Source organism: Geotrypetes seraphini, chromosome 1 (genome assembly GCF_902459505.1).
Source record: "Geotrypetes seraphini chromosome 1, aGeoSer1.1, whole genome shotgun sequence".
Classification (NCBI taxonomy): domain Eukaryota; kingdom Metazoa; phylum Chordata; class Amphibia; order Gymnophiona; family Dermophiidae; genus Geotrypetes; species Geotrypetes seraphini.
Window position 1 is genome coordinate 299,966,238 of NC_047084.1, and position 15,891 is coordinate 299,982,128.

General features: G+C 44.8%; 1 protein-coding gene across 4 annotated transcripts in view; it reads left to right on the forward strand.

Moving 5' to 3' along the window:
* LOC117364847 (drebrin-like) overlaps positions 1-12,099 on the forward strand; it is a 239,838-nt gene extending 227,739 nt beyond the window's left edge. For all 4 annotated transcript variants that reach the window (XM_033954529.1, XM_033954559.1, XM_033954550.1 and 1 more), the window contains 3 exons: positions 4,050-4,201; positions 5,451-5,499; positions 9,570-12,099. In XM_033954529.1, coding sequence (XP_033810420.1) covers positions 4,050-4,201; positions 5,451-5,499; positions 9,570-9,640 — 272 coding nt within the window. In that variant the 3' untranslated portion in view covers positions 9,641-12,099. The remainder of the gene's footprint in view (positions 1-4,049; positions 4,202-5,450; positions 5,500-9,569) is intronic.
* Positions 12,100-15,891: the final 3,792 nt, after the last annotated feature.

Consider the following 15,891-nt stretch of genomic DNA (forward strand, 5'->3'; position numbering starts at 1 on the left):
ATAAATATAATTTTTTTTTCTACCTTTGTTGTCTGGTTTCTGCTTTCCACATCTTCTCATTGAATTCCTTCCATCCACTGTGTGTCTTCTCTCTGCGTCTTCCATTTGCTGTTACTGTGCCTCTCCCTTAACCCCCCCCCCCCCAATTGGTCTAGCACCCATCTTCTTCCCTCCGCTCCCGCATAGTCTGGCATCTGTCTTCTTCCCACTCTGTCTTCCACATTTCCCTTGGGGGTCTGTTCCTCTCCACCCTCCTTCAATGTCTGTTCTATTCCTTTCCACCACCACCCTTCCCTCCCTCCTTTACCATCTGTTCCTTTCTACTACCCTTCAGCTCCTCTCGCGTGGCCTATCTACCTTCCTTCCTCTTATTTTCATGGCACGTTACAATGTAATTTGTGCAAGCCACTGGAGCCTGCAAGCTCGGTCCCTGTCCCATCCCCACAAACCATCTCGCTTCTGTGCTCCTATTTTCTCCATTTCTAATATCTCCCCTATGTATCTGTCATTGCCCCCCCTGTGTCCATATACCATCCCCATGGCATGTCCCCTTTATGTCTCTATCCCTATGCCCCATGCACATAATTTCCCCTCTTTCTGTTACCTTCCTGTGTCCAGATTTCCCCTATCTTCCTCTTCCATACCAGTGTGTCTCTTCTTTTCAACCCCATCTAGCTTTTTTCCCTCTTTCTTCCCCCCCCCCCCCTGCTTCTAGCATCTGGCTCACCTGCCAGTCCTTCCCTTTCTTTCCTGCTGTGGGTTTTTCTTTCCGACTTCATCCCCTTGGCCCAGAATCCTTTTCCCTTTCACTCCCTCCTTCCAATTTGAGCCGGGAACACTAGCGATCGCACGGTCCCCGCAGCCACTACCTGCCTGCCCAATCGATCCTAGTGTTTAGCCAGCTCTCTCCCTTCTCCTCACCTTAGTTTATAGGTTTTCTTTTTCGGCGACCTGCACGCTTTCCCAAAGAGCCGCGCACGCGCGGCTGCTCAGTGTTCAATCTTCTGCTCTGCTGCAACTTCCTGTTTCCGGTTGCGTCAGAGCAGAAGATCGAAACTGAGCAGCAGCAGGTGCGCGGCTCTCTGATAGCGTGCGGGTCGCCGAAAAAGAAAATCTATAAACTAAGGTGAGGAGAAGGGAGAGAGCTGGCTAAACACTAGAATCGATTGGGCAGGCGGGTGTGAGCTGCGGGGACCGCGCGATCCTTCATGCCTCACTGCGGGGACAAGACCATTCACCGCCCCGCGGGCGGTGAATGGCCTTGTCCCCGTCGCCGCAGCGACTGCTAGTTTTCTTTCCCGTTTTCGGCGGGTGACCCGCGGCTAAAATGCGGTGGCCGCGGGTAAACCGCCACCGTGTCATTCTCTAGCAGGTATCTCTGGTGTGGAATTAATATGAGTATGATTCTATGTTTGGTCTTAATTGTGTAGTTGTTCATTTTAAATATTTTATTGTGTATGGTTTTATGTAAACCACGTGGAGGGGCATAATCAAAAAAAGAGTCTAAGTACCCTTTTGGCCTAAGTCCCTAAACGTTCAACCCAGAAGCAGGGAAAGTGTCCATAACCAAAACAAACGTCCATGTTTTGATTATGGCCTTCCTCTGCCTAAACGCCCAATCTCCACTACGTCTACAAGTACCCCCACAGCACGTCTACACTTTTTAGCCATAATGAAACAAAAACACGCCTAGGCCACAAACGTCCAACAGAAGGGCTTTTAGGCAAAGGAGGAGCCAGTCCTTCGCCTAAAAGCTGGATTCTGTAACCAGTGTCTGTCAAAAACATCACCGGTTACAGAATTCCCCCCCCCCACAACGATCCAGGCAGGAGGGTGCCCAAACCCTCCTGCCATGTCAAACCGCGACCCCCCCTCCCAACGCGATCGGGGCAAGAGGGAGCTCAAGCCTTCTTGCCCCAGCCAACCACAGCACCCCCGACACGATCGGGGCAAGAGGGAGCTCAAGCCCTCTTGCCCCCCCGACTCCCCGACACGATCGGGGCAAGAGGGAGCTCAAGCCCTCTTGCCCCAGCCAACCGCGGCACCCCCAACACGATCGGGGCAAGAGGGAGCCCAAGCCCTCTTGCCCCGCCGACTCCCCAACTCCCCGACAATATCAGGCCAGGATGGAGCCCAAGCCCTCCTGGCCCTGGCGACCCCCCCCCCCCCCCCGCTAGTTGTTCGGGCCAGGAGGGAGCCCAAACCCTCCTGGCCCTGGTGACCCCCCCCACTACTTGTTCGGGCCAGGAGGGAGCCCAAACCCTCCTGGCCACAGTGACCCCTTACCCCCACCCCGCACTACATTATGGGCAGGAGGGATCTCAGGCCCTCCTGCCCTCGATGCAAACCCCCCTCCCCCCAACGACCGCCCCTCCCCAAGAACCTCTGACCGCCCCCCCAGCTGACCCGCGACCCCCCTGGCCGACCCCCACAACACCCCCACCCCCCTTTCCCGTACCTTTGTTTAGTTGGCCTGACAGACGGGAGCCAAACCCGCCTGTCCGGCAGGCAGCCAACGACGGAATGAGGCCGGATTGGTCCATCCATCCCAAAGCCCCGCCTACTGGTTGGGCCTAAGGCGCCTGGGCCAATCACTGTCTTGAGCCCAATGGACGTGCCAGCCCTGTGGACCGGCAGAAAATTTCTACGGACAATTCGGCACAAAACACCAGCGCGCCACAGGAAAACTTACTTTTAAAGAGCTCCGACATGGGGTATGAGTGGAGAACCCCCCACTTTATTTCATACTCTTTGCGCTACCGTTGGGGGGGTGGGGGGGTGCATCCCCCCACATTATAGAGAAAACTGAACTTTTTCCAATTTTTTAGGAAAAAGTTCAGTTTTCTCTATAATGTGGGGGATTGCACCCCCCCCCCCAATGGCAGTGTGAAGAATATGAAGTAAAGTCCCCCGTCGGAGCTTTTTAAAAGTAAGTTTTTCCGTGGCGCGCTAGTGTATTGCGCCGAATTGTCGGCACTCCAATGTTGGCATGCTGATGTCTCACGCGCTTTTGTCCCTTCACCCGAATAATATTCAGGCCGGTTCTGCCCCTAACTTCCGCTTCCCCCCGGCTATTTTAAGCCCTGTAAGCCCCCCCCCCTTAAGCCTTACCTGGTGGTCTAGCGGGTTTTCAGGCAGGAGCGATCTTCCCACGCTCCTGACCCATTGCAGATCGCTCACAGGAAATGGCTGCCTTGAGCTCCTCTAGTCTCTTGAGCCATTTCCTGTGGGCGATCTGCACGGGGCAGGAGTGTGGGAACATCGCTCTTGCCTTGAAAACCTGCTAGATCACCAGGTAAGGCTTTAGGGGGGGAAGGGCTTATAGGGCTTAAAATAGCCCCAAAAAAAGAAAAAGGAATTTTAGGTTTAAAATCGCAAATAAGTGAATCCGCGAATACGGAGGGGGAAGTGTACTGGGATTACTGGGATTTTGCCATACTGCTCATGCTTTGTCCCTTCATTGGTTGTGTACCTTGTTCACACTGATGGTAACACAAATCAACAAATATTAGAGAGTACCAAAATCTGGGCTCAGTTTCAGGAGCAGACTTCTGCTTCTGCAGATGAGCAGAGTTTGGAGACGCTGTGGTGAAATCATTAACACCCCAGGAAGGAGGCAGTCTCAAGGTCCAAGTTTCAAATTTTTATTAAAATTTGATAAATCGCTTATCCATTTCCTAATCGATGTACAAAAGATAAAAATAGGGAAATACAATATAAACTGATACACAGACAACAATATTGCAAAATTAAAATAAAACAATCAACAAGAACCGAGAAGAAAGGGGAGAGAAATGCATTCTCATAAAAGGAAAGAAAAACACTTAAGGAAAAAAACAACATAACAACTACTGGCTCTCTAAAGAGAAAACGTGTCTTAGAAGCTCTCATAATTAATCTGTGTCATTCTCCAATGATTTATCACTCAACACCTAGGCGGGAAGAGGAGAGGGGTCATTATTGAAAAAAATATATTGCTACTGTTTTTGTCACTGTTGAAATAACATGACATACACTCCTGAGCATTTCTCTCTCTGTGCCCCTCTCAGACAAAGAGGAAGTGCTCTGTCATGTGGACATTGCCGAGAAATCTTGCAACTCACAGGAGATCCACATGAATAATTTAAAGCACAATGGAATCGGAGGAGAGAATGGGGAGACACCAGAGGATCGGGCAGCCATGGAGGATGAAGCTGAAAAGGTACCAAAGGCTGGAGATGTAGCTCTGCCCCCACCCTGTCTTCTGAGAGATTATTGAAGTCCTTTCCCTACTCGTCCATGTGGCCTTTTACTATGGTAAACTCTCCTTTCAGGAATGCAGTTGGGAAACATGCTGTCCAGTACTGCTTCTTGTTTCCATAATAACCCATATCATTTTTTCACACCCCTTCCTTCCCGATTTCTTTCCCCATGTTCATCCTTTTTTTCACCCCTTTCCTCTTACCACTCCCACCTTCCTTTCTCCACTTTTACCCTCTTCCACACTAAACCTCCTTCTCAAATCCTTTTTCTTCCCACCTCACCCTACCCTACTCTCCTCTATCTTCTTCCCCTTTCTCATCCTTCTTTGCCCACCTTTCCCATTCCTACTCTTATTTCCCCTTTCTGTACTCTGACCCTTCCCCCCCTCTTCTGTTTCCACTATTACCATCTTTCCCAAGTCACTGGCAGCATCTGTTGCCCCAGGCAGATTCATATAGGTAAAAATGTCAGCTAAGCTTGGCACAAAGAGGAGAGGACTTAACAATAGCAGTGGTGGCTTCCGGTAGGGATTGAAGAAAAATAGCAGTTTGGTCAAGGCATGGGATAAAAAAAGAGAGAATTTTAAAAAATGCTAAAGCATCATATTGTCTAAGCAGTGGAGTAGATCAGTGTTTCTCAACTCAGTCCTGGAATACCCCCTTGCCAGTCAGGTGTTCAGGATATCCACACTGAATTTGCATAAACTTGATTTGCATACACTGCCTCCATTATTTGCAAATATCTTTCATGCATATTCATTGTGGATATCTTGAAAACCTGACTGGCAAGGGGGTACTCCAGGACCGAGTTGAGAAACACTGGAATAGACAATGCAGTAGACTAGGGGTGTCCAATGTCGGTCCTCGAGGGCCGCAGTCCAGTCGGGTTTTCAGGATTTCCCCAATGAATATGCATGAGATCTATTTGTATGCACTGCTTTCAATGCATATTCATTGGGAAAATCCTGAAAACCCGACTGAATTGCGGCCCTCGAGGACCGACATTGGACACCCCTGCAGTAGACCATTTCAGTGTGGTAAGGCTTTTACTTGGTTTTAAAAGCAGTAGCCTGTATGAGCCAGCCCCAACTAAAAGGTTGATTTCCCATGATTCCAAAGGAGAGGGCAGCTGCTGCAATCACAGATTCACAGGAAAGCCAGAGTTATGACTACAAGTATTGTGTCTGATATTTTTTTTTCTTCTTGCAGCTCAAGACAGGCTCCCTTCCCAAACGAGTTCTTCAGAATTACAATGCTGGTAAGCGCCTCCTCCTCTTGGTACCACCAGTATGTACCTGAAATACTGTATTTCTTCTCTCATCCTCCTGCCTTATATTTCAGCCTTGTTGAAATTCTGGAGTCAGCTGCCATCTTTCATAACGATCACATTCACGTTTTAGCACTTCTGAATTTAAAAAAAAAAAAAAGCACAGAGAAAGGCTCACTCAGTGGCAGTGTGGTAAACTTCTGTAGAAAGACCGGTGTAAAGTTTCTAAACCCAGCTTTTGCTCCTCATCATGCTGGGGCTGAGGATGCTGTCAAGCAGGGGTGTCCAACCTCAGTCCTTGAGGACCGCAACCTAGTCAGGTTTCAGGATTTTCCCTGTGAATATGCATGAAATTTAGTTGCATGCACTGCCTCTATTGTATGCAAATAGATCTCATGCATATTAATTGTCAAAATTCTGAGGGCCAAAATCCTGCCCAGTTCTGCCTTTATCACGCCCTGTTCCGTCCCCCAGCCCCGCCCCAAACAGCATCCACTCATGCGCGGATGCCCCTTCCTGATGCGATTTTGTCGGGAAGCTTTTCAAAACCTAGACGGACCCCCAGACATGTCCTCAAAAGGAGGACATGTCCAAGTAAATCCAAACATCTGGAAACCCTAGACCGATACATACCACATTTCTGGCAGGATCCATGTCTCCTGGCCTAGGACTATCATTAGAAAGGCTGGGCTGGATGAAAGGGATTGAGGGTTAAAAATTTGAAAAAAAGCTCTAAGCAGTTGAAAATGAAGGCTCATGGCACTGTTGCCCCAATGAAGACCAATTTTGATTGATCTGGCAAACTCAAGGAGCAGAAGGAAGCTGCTAGTTCAAACAAACCAACAAAATAAAACATGAAATAAAAATATGGCTACCACATTATGTAGACTAAGTCAAAAATAGGAGAGGTGAGGATGATTGTACAAACAAAATTTTCAGGGCTGAGAAGTCAAAGCAAAATATATATAACACAGAAAGAAGACTTCTCAGAAGAGAGGTCACAAACTTATTTTTAGGAAAAAATTCAATTACTGTGAAGGACACTTAGGCATACACTCAGAATATGTGTAGTCCGACCAAGAGCCAGAGCTCCTATAGCCGAACTCACCATCCCATCACTGTGTATGGCTATTAAGTGTTGAAAATAAGGTGTTCTGAAATATCTGACTGAATTTTTCAATGGCAGGAAGGATAAAGAAATCCTACTTAACTTAAATTTGTTAGGAGGTCCCGACATGGGCCATGTTTCATGGTCTTTTTCAAGAAACCCAGAGGGAAGAAATGGAAAAAATTCCAATGCCAAAGAAAAGCAGGGTGATGTAGACAGTATGTAGGCAGAAACAATTTATGGCACAAGAAATGTGCTGTTACCACCCAGATGTTCTGCTATTAATTGTTGTGAAAAGCAAGCACTAAGACACAGAAGGAATCAAGTTTGAATTTTGGTTCGGCGGATTAGTCATTATTTAAGGTTCCATAAATCTCTTAAAACACACCTGTTTAGCTCAATTACATGGCAGACTGAGCTTACAGATAAATTTAGATTTGTGATATTCCCTATGTATATAAAAGGTCATCTTGAATGTCATCCACACTGAATCTGATCGGAAAGTTGCAGAATGCAAGAATGTGAATTGAATTAAATTCCATAAATCTGGCCATAGTACCTAACCATTGACCTCTTAGCACTAACTAATCTCATCTGCTGTTTTGGTACATATCACACCAACAGTTCTGCCAAATATGTTGGCTCCCCAAGCTCTTAAAAGCCAAAACTAGAATTTTAAACACAACCTGAGCCTTAATAGGAGGCCATTGTAATGATCTCAAAAGCAGAGTCATATGTTTATACTCCAAAAGCTAACTTTGCTATGCTGTTCTGTAATAATTGAAGTCTCTTTAGACAAAAATAAGGTTAACCTTACTATATACCATAGTGTAATAATCAGTCTTTACTGTCACTGTAGAATGAACCCAAGACCTCAACTTCTTATATGTCAAACATATTTGAAGGCCACAAATTTGACACTAACTTGAAAATTGTGACTGAAGAATGCAGAGATCTGTGGCTGAAAAGTCAAATCCTCATCTAATAGAATTTCTAAATTCCTTCCAGTCCATTTGGTCTTATTTCCACATCTGCAGCAACTTTTCTCTCTGACTAAATAAAAAAGCCTCTGTTGTAATCTAAGATCATCTGGCCACTCTACAATATCTTGTAGATATTTGTTGATATGTTGAATTATTAGACAACTTTTTTGCACCATATATGTCCTTATGGGACAATGAATTGCTGTACATATTATAACCAAATTTTGTTGCCCAAGCAAATATAAATAATGTTTCTCCGATCTGTTGCAACAGTGTTCTCCTTCCCCATCTGATCCCCCCATGCAGCCCAACCCCCTGACCTTCAAGTCCTCCCAACACCCCCAATGACAGCACAGAACTTCCCTAATATCCCCAATGGCAAGGCTAAACCTCCCAACTCCTCCAGTGACAACATTTAACCAAGTCCTACTTACCTGTACCAATGAAAATCTTAGCCATATCCTCTCCCCAACATCCCTGAGAAGTGATCAGTGGTGGTGGTGGTGTGGGCTAGGATGGGAGAGTTCTTTTTCTGTTCCTGCTCTGTCCAGCTTCAGGAAACAAAATGGCCATCTTGACACCCAGTGGTAGTCTCATGGTACTATAGTTAGGGAGCATCTTTAAGTCAGACTACTACTAATGGTCATGATGGCCCTTTTTTTCCATGGAAGCAGAGGGGAACATTTTCCATCCCAGCCTATGAAACAACTACCAACCACCTCTGGGTAAGTCCTGAGGGAGTTAGGAAGTTTGGGGGGGGTGAGAAAGGGTTTCCATTTTGAACAGGACTTGGGTTCAGGGAGGTGGGGCTTAACCAAATGTTGTCATTGAGGGTGTCGGAGAGGTTCATTGCTGGCATTGAGAGTGTCTAGGAGATTCAGTGCTGACATTGAGGGTATCGAGAGAGCCTAATGCTGTCATCAGGGCTGTCAAGGAAAAATGGAATGTGGGAGAAGGCAATGGGAGTCTCAAACCACCACTTGATCTGTGACCTCGCTATGGGGCCATCTTTCTCAGCCCCCAATGACTGATGCTTTAATAGGAATCCTATCTACTAGTTTAACAATATTTAATTAAGCTGTATTCTTCTATATCTAATTAACTCAAAAAGGTGCATGTGGCATCTGAAAAATGAAAACTATCAAGTTACTAAAATATTTATTTTATTATTAATAATGGGCTATAAACAACATATGGGACAGCCCCCTCATGCTCTACAACTCCTCCCCGATGCTTTCCTCTATAGCCCCCCCCCCCAACTCCATGTTCTCCAGCCCTCTCCATGATGCTCTCCCAAGAAGCCACAATGCAATGCTGGAGAAAGAGAAAAGTTGGAAGGAGGAAGAGTACAACCTCGCAGTTTCATTTTCTTCCACAGCAGCAGCATTGTGATGATAGCATTGGTGGGGAGACCCTGCAGGTTTTTGAGGGTGCCATGGCACCTGTGGCTCCCCTGTTCCAATGACTATGAGTAAGGACCAGAAAATATATAGAGGATGAAGGGGTTTGCAGATGGCCAAGGGTCTGAGATTCAAATGGATGTGGCTGCATGGTGGTTTGAATTGTTAGGCTTGCTGAGGTAGACCAGATTCTTTCTTTCTTTCTTTTTCCTTTATGTTTCTTCTCTGACATCCCTTCCCTTCATTTGGTGAATTCATGGTTCCCCTCCCTAAAGAATTATGTGAGGAGTTTATTTTTCTTTGTGGGTTGTGAACAGAAAGGTTCTCTTTTCTTTTTTTTTTTTTTTTGTATTTTTTGCTTAATATCTTGGCAATCCTAAAGGCCTTCAAATCTCTGTTACCCTGTAATCCAGCACATTGCATTGAGTGATGAGGTTTACCTGCTACTGCTTTAGTTCCTGAATTTATATTTCTTTGTATACACCCTCTGCAGTACTGGCAAAAACTTGTGCCCACGTTGTTTCACATGATTTTTACTTCCTGATAATCTTTGCCTTTTGTTTCCTCCAGAAGATGACTCGAAGCTATCACTGGAACGTGGGGACATCATCACGGTGCTGGAGAGGTCTAACAACGACTAATGGGGTGGACACAAGCAGGACAAGCAATGTGGCTTTTTCCCCCATGAATTATGTTGAGAGTGTTTAGATGATGCCATATAGGAAAGGAGGGGGAATGGAGGGAGAGAAAGCATACCCCATCATTGTGGGGAAATTGGGGAATGCAGGGCACACACCCCGATTACTACTGCACCCCCTCCCCAGTATTAATCAATAGGAAAGTACTATTTATAGGGGATGAAGAGGTTCAGGAAGTGAATGTTTCTAGATGTTTTAAAAATGTGAGGCTTTCTGTCCCGTCTAAAGCCTTCTGTAGAGTGACATTCCTTGCTCCAGTATTTCAGTAGAAGAGGTTCTGCAGTCATATTCGGCTGCATCTCCTCCCCCCACATTCTTCTGTCCTCCTCCTTTCATGGTTCCCAGTCATAATGACAGAGTGATATACTCATTTAGAACTGTAATAATGTAACCCCTAAGCAACATCTTCTTTTCTCCTTTCATTTTGCCATCCTGCTGTCCTTTTGTACCTATCCATTGTGTGTTGCCCCCATAGAAAGACAAGGACTCCTATGCACAGTCGGCCTGCAGGTAACAATATCTTTCTGACCCCCAGTAAATTATACAGCACCTTAGTTCCTTCTGCAGTCCTTGACACCACAAAATAAGGAGTGTGGTATTCCCTCAAAAACCAAAACTGGAGTCACATTCAATTAGGCATATAGTAGGCCACACTCCTGGTGTTCAGTGTGACATCCTCCTATTTTCCTGTAGAACGCATCGCAATGGGATCCTTAACCAGAGTCACCAACTTTTCATAATTATTGGGGGTGATAAACCCAATGGAAATTACCTCTCCCTGGACAAAATCAAGGAGTTTGTTAAATATTGGGGGTGCTCAGGCATCCACAGAGCTGGCTTCTATTTCTGTAACATAAGGCCTGAACTAATGTCACAAGATGGGAGGGAGACACATTTGTAGCCCTGTAGATGGTTCAATTAAATTGGTACAGGGACACGGGAACATTTGTGCTGCTGCACTCCGTGCTAGCTCTGTTCCCTGGATAACTCGGTGCTCTCAGGCCCGGATTCAGTAAGTGGCACCCAAATTTGGAAACTAGAAAAAAAATCGGCATGGAGCACTGTTCTTTAAAGAGTACTTTCTGTTGAGGCACCCCAGCCAGTCAGGTTTCTAGGATAATCACAATGAATATTCATGAGAGAGATTTGCATGCTCTCTCGGCACTGCATGAAGATCTCTCTCATGAATATTCATTGTGGATATCTCGAAAACCTGACTGGTTGGGGCAACTCCAGGACCAGGTTTCAGAACCACTGGAATAGTGCTTTAAGCCCATTTCTGCACCCACATTTGGGCGCCAGCTGCATCCTGATGTAAATGTTAGCACCGAATTTGTGGCACTTGGACATGGAAATGGTAGTATTTTATAATTCTGTTCACAAATTTTGGAACGCCCCTACCATGCCCTCTTTCGAGTTGTGTCCCAGGGGATCTCAGCATGCAGGATTATAGAATAGTGCACAGGAAGGTGCACAATCAAAATCTAATTAATACCAATTCACTGCAATAATTGATTGCCCATATCAATTTATTGCTAGTTAATCTCTTGTTAACCTATTAATTTGTGCCTGCATCTTCGATCTATTTGCAAAAGTTAACAAAGTGGCATTGCTACAAATGGGCCTGGGTGTGATGACAGCACACTGTTCTCTCCGCCTCTCAACTCCGGGACGCGACAGAGGGAAGTCTGGGAGGCTGGCGCTGGCAGCAAAAGTGAATTGCTGCAGGAGCCGGGGACACCTGTAAGGTACACCAGAGAGGGACAGATTTTGGAGGTAGGAAAAACGATGCTGGGAGGCCACGGAGTTGAGAGGAGGAGAGATGCTGGATGCCGGGTAGGTATAAAAACCTGTATATATTTTGTTCATATCTCTGTGGTGGAGGGGAGGAAAGGCCCACCCAAGTTAACTGTGGGCTCATCCATAATACTGGGTCTGGCTATGCCACTCTGTTGGTGGCCAGATTCGGGTGCCATATATGGAATCTGAGAGTCAGTGTGCAATCACTATCCATCAGAATTTTTAAAACTTGTCAGAAAATGTCATGTTCTTCCCCCCTTCCACCACCTGTCAAGTACTGCTGCCTTTCTGTAAGGCCCTTTGATGTACAGTGGTACATGATGTGAGTATGTTTGTCATGGATTTATCTTACAAGCACTTAAACATGTTTTCTGATTGTCCATGAAGTACACAGTAACACTGGACAAGGTGCCAAGTTAGCACAGTGATTTATTCAGCACTGAAGAAATTCTATGTATCACGTCACCGAACACGTGAGTGTGTAATTGCTCTTATGAAACAGATAAAATTTTCAAATTAAGAAAAAAAAAAAAATGACAAAAAAGAAGGAAATCAAGGAAATAGCATTAAACCGGGGTAAATACAGTCCTGCTTTTAAATGAGTTCTGTTGTAATAAGTCATCTTATTTAAACTTCCTGTTAATAAGCTGGCTGTTTCAGTTCAACATGCACTGGTGTGAATAACGTAGAAGCTGTAGAAGGGATGAGAGCCTGTGAGTACAGGCTTAAATCCTTCCCCGTGATCTAAGAATTCTGGAGCTAAATGTGAAGATTCATAGGCTGGGAAGAGCTAGGTCAGACTTTTTTTTTCCCCTGATTGCCTTCCATTTCTTTAATATTGAAATCCAGCCACAAAACTGAGGTTGATATTCCAAGTGAGTTAACTGATTAAAAGAGGCTCTTATCTATTTAATTCACGCTGGTTGGGTCCTAAGGGAATATTCAGTGGCACTTACCCAACTGTTCTGTGAGCAGTCCAAGGTCAGAGTCAGCACTTAACTGGATAAAGACAGATTTTTAGGCCTTAACCAGATAAGTTAAACTGGACAAATATGACAGCATAAATAACAGTCCTATCTTTGTCCAGTTTACTGTATACAGTATACTCAAATATAAATCAAGATTTTTGGGCCAAAATAATGGCCCAAAAAGGGGGGTCTCAGTTTATTTTTTAGTCTTACCCCTCCACCCCTGCTGTAAGCTCTCCCCCCAAACCAGCAGACTTTTGCTGCCACAGTCAGCGTATGCCCATGCCCCCCACCACTACCGGATTGGAGCTAGTGTTCCTTCCTTCCCAAGCGAGAGTAACCCCCCCAGGCTTACCATGATTTCCTGGTGATCTAGCAGCGCATTGGGACAGGAGCGATTCCCATTCCCTCCTGCCCATTCTTTCTCCTCAGTAAAAATGGCTACCAAGACTTCCAGCCCAGCGAGATTGCTGCTGGAAGTCTTGGCAGCCATTTTTACTATAGAGAAAGAATGGGTAGGAGTGAATGGGAATTTCTCCTGGTCTAACGTGCCGCTAGACCACCAGGAAATCACAGTATGCCTATGGTGTTACTCTCACTTGCGAAGGAGGGAGGGAATGCTAGCTCCGGTCCGGAGGGGTTAGGAGGCATAGGCACTGGCGAATGCTGATTGCAGCAGCAAAAGTTTGCTGGTTCTCGGGGGGCTTATTGCGGCAATGGAGGGAGAAGACTACGGGGAGGGAGGGAGAGTGGTAGGATACCATGGGGAAGGTAAGGGGAGGAATAATAGAATATGAACCCTCAGTTTATATTTGAGTACCGTAATCATTTTTCCCCTGAAAAGGGGAGGGGGTGGGTGGAAATTGGTATCTCAATTTATATTTGGATAGATTTTTATTTGAGTATATACGGTAACTTACATTACATTTTATTACGACTACTACTACTAATTATTAATTTATATTCTGCCATACTTCAGAGTTCTAGGTGGAGTATACAGTAAAAGAAGCTGATCAACATCAAGAATTACAAAACTAAAATTTTCAAAACATACATCACAATTAGTTAATCATAAACCTTTGAAATAACAATGTCTTTAAAATGTTTAAAAGCAAAAGCAGCACATAACAACCCCAAAACTTCCTCATCCAGTTTAGCTGCCTGGCAAGCACATAAACTGTCCAACATCTTCATTCTTTTCTTCCCTTTAATGGTCAGGTAGCTGAATCACCCATGACCCCTATGAGACTGTGTATTTTCCAACCATTTAAATCTAGAGATCAAATATGAAGGAGCTATATCATAGAGTATTTTCTAAAGCATACAACAGAATTTAAATATCACCTGCGCTCGTATTGAAAGCCAGTGTAGTTTCACATAATTATCTAGTTAAGTGCCAGCCAGCCACATATATCTGAATATTTAATGCTGTTTACTAGACAACGGCCTGGTATTGAATATCTGGGCATAATTTCGACAGTGGTATTGAATATCCAGTTTTGCACTTAACCAACTATGGGTTACTGCTTAAAGATAGAACTGTCTTTTATAATGTTCTATATATGGGATTAACCTGGCTGATTAAGTGAATATCGCAACTGAAGTGGCTAAGGGCTCCTTTTACAAAGGCGCGCTAGGGCCTTAACGCACAGAATAGCATGTGCGCTAGCTGCTACTGCCTCCTTTTGAGCAGGCGGTAGATTTTTGGCTAGCACACGCTATAGCGCGCACTAATCCGATGCGTGCGATAAAACCCATAGCGCACCTTCGTAAAAGGAGCCCTAAGTGTCTAGTGATGGGGGACTGGAATGTTGGGGGATGTGGAGTGATGTTGGGGGGGGGTGTAGGGCTCTAGCTGATCCTGGCAGGGGGGATCCCCTTCATCTGAGCCGGCAGGAATCCCCAAAACCTGCTCAGCTGATGGAGATTTCTCTGCCACAATCAGACAAGGTAGCTGGTTATGACTACAAAACTTGCTTTTTTGCATTTTTCACGTGGACATTTTTATTTATGAAAATGGCCAAAAAAGGTAGACGTCCTAAGGATCAAAACTTATATGTAGGTCATTTTCAAAAATAAAAGATAGGCATCTGGCAGCTTTGAAAATTGACATTTTTTTCTCCTGGGCTTGTGGACGTCCTGCCGAAAATGTCCAGCCTTAGACTTAGACGTCCTATCGAAAATGCCCCTCATAGGACAGCATTAACACATCCCAACATAGTTCCTGAATAATAGGTTTTATTTCCTTACGGAAGGTTCTATAGTCTGACACCATAAAGAAAAGTCTAATAATGTCAGGGTCCAGTTTTGCTGCCTGAAATGACAATAGACCCTCAAACGTTCTCTTTCATTTTATACCCTTAATTGAAGGATAAGCAAATGAGACTCTCCTTGATCTAGACATGTTTTTCAGTGCAAAATGCTCATTCAAGTAGGTTGGAGCAAAACCATTCAAAATTTTAAATAACAGGCAATAAAATTTAAATAAAATTTGTGCCTGTATTGGAAGTCAGTGTGTCTCTAAGTAGGCGAAGGATAATCTAAGAGCTGTATTTTGAATGGTTTGGAGCTGTTTTATCATTACAGTGGGACATGGCAGATTCAAGATGTTGCAAGATGTTGCAATCCCAAAACTAGGGACTGGACCAGAAGGCGAATTGCGCCCTTGCCAAAAATTTCTGAATAATTTTGCAAGTTTCTGTGAAGGATTTCTGAACAATTTTGTTGATCTGTAATTGAAAAGTACAGCATCCATCTATAACCACCCCTAATAACTTCAGAGAAGGCATTTATGGATAAATACCTGAGTTTACCTCTATGTTGGTTATGGTGGGTGATCTATGCTTTTCCAACAGTAAGATCCTATTTTTTATTTTTTTTTCTGTATTCAATTTTAGCCTGTAAGACTTCATCCAGTCGTACAATATTTTAAAAATCTCTTGCAATTTTGCTGTTGTAGTGGTTGTTGAGTAGTCAGTAGGTAAAAGGAGGATAATATCATCGGCATAACTATATGAAGTTATACCTAGCTTGTCTAAGGTGTTACTCAAGGAAACAATATACAGGTTGAACAAGATCATGAAGGGCATAGAGAGAGTAGAGAGGGACAGATTCTTCAAACTTTCAGAACATAAAAAAACAAGAGGGCATTCGGAAAAGTTGAAAGGGGACAGATTCAAAACGAATGCTAGGAAGTTCTTCTTTACCCAACGTGTGGTGGACACCTGGAATGCGCTTCCAGAGGACGTTATAGGGCAGCGAACGGTACTGGGGTTTAAGAAAGGATTGGACAATTTCCTGCTGGAAAAGGGGATAGAGGGGTATAGATAAAAGATTACTGCACAGGTCCTGGACCTAATGGGCCGCCGCGTGAGCGGACTGCTGGGCGCGATGGACCTCAGGTCTGACCCAGCGGAGGCATTTCTT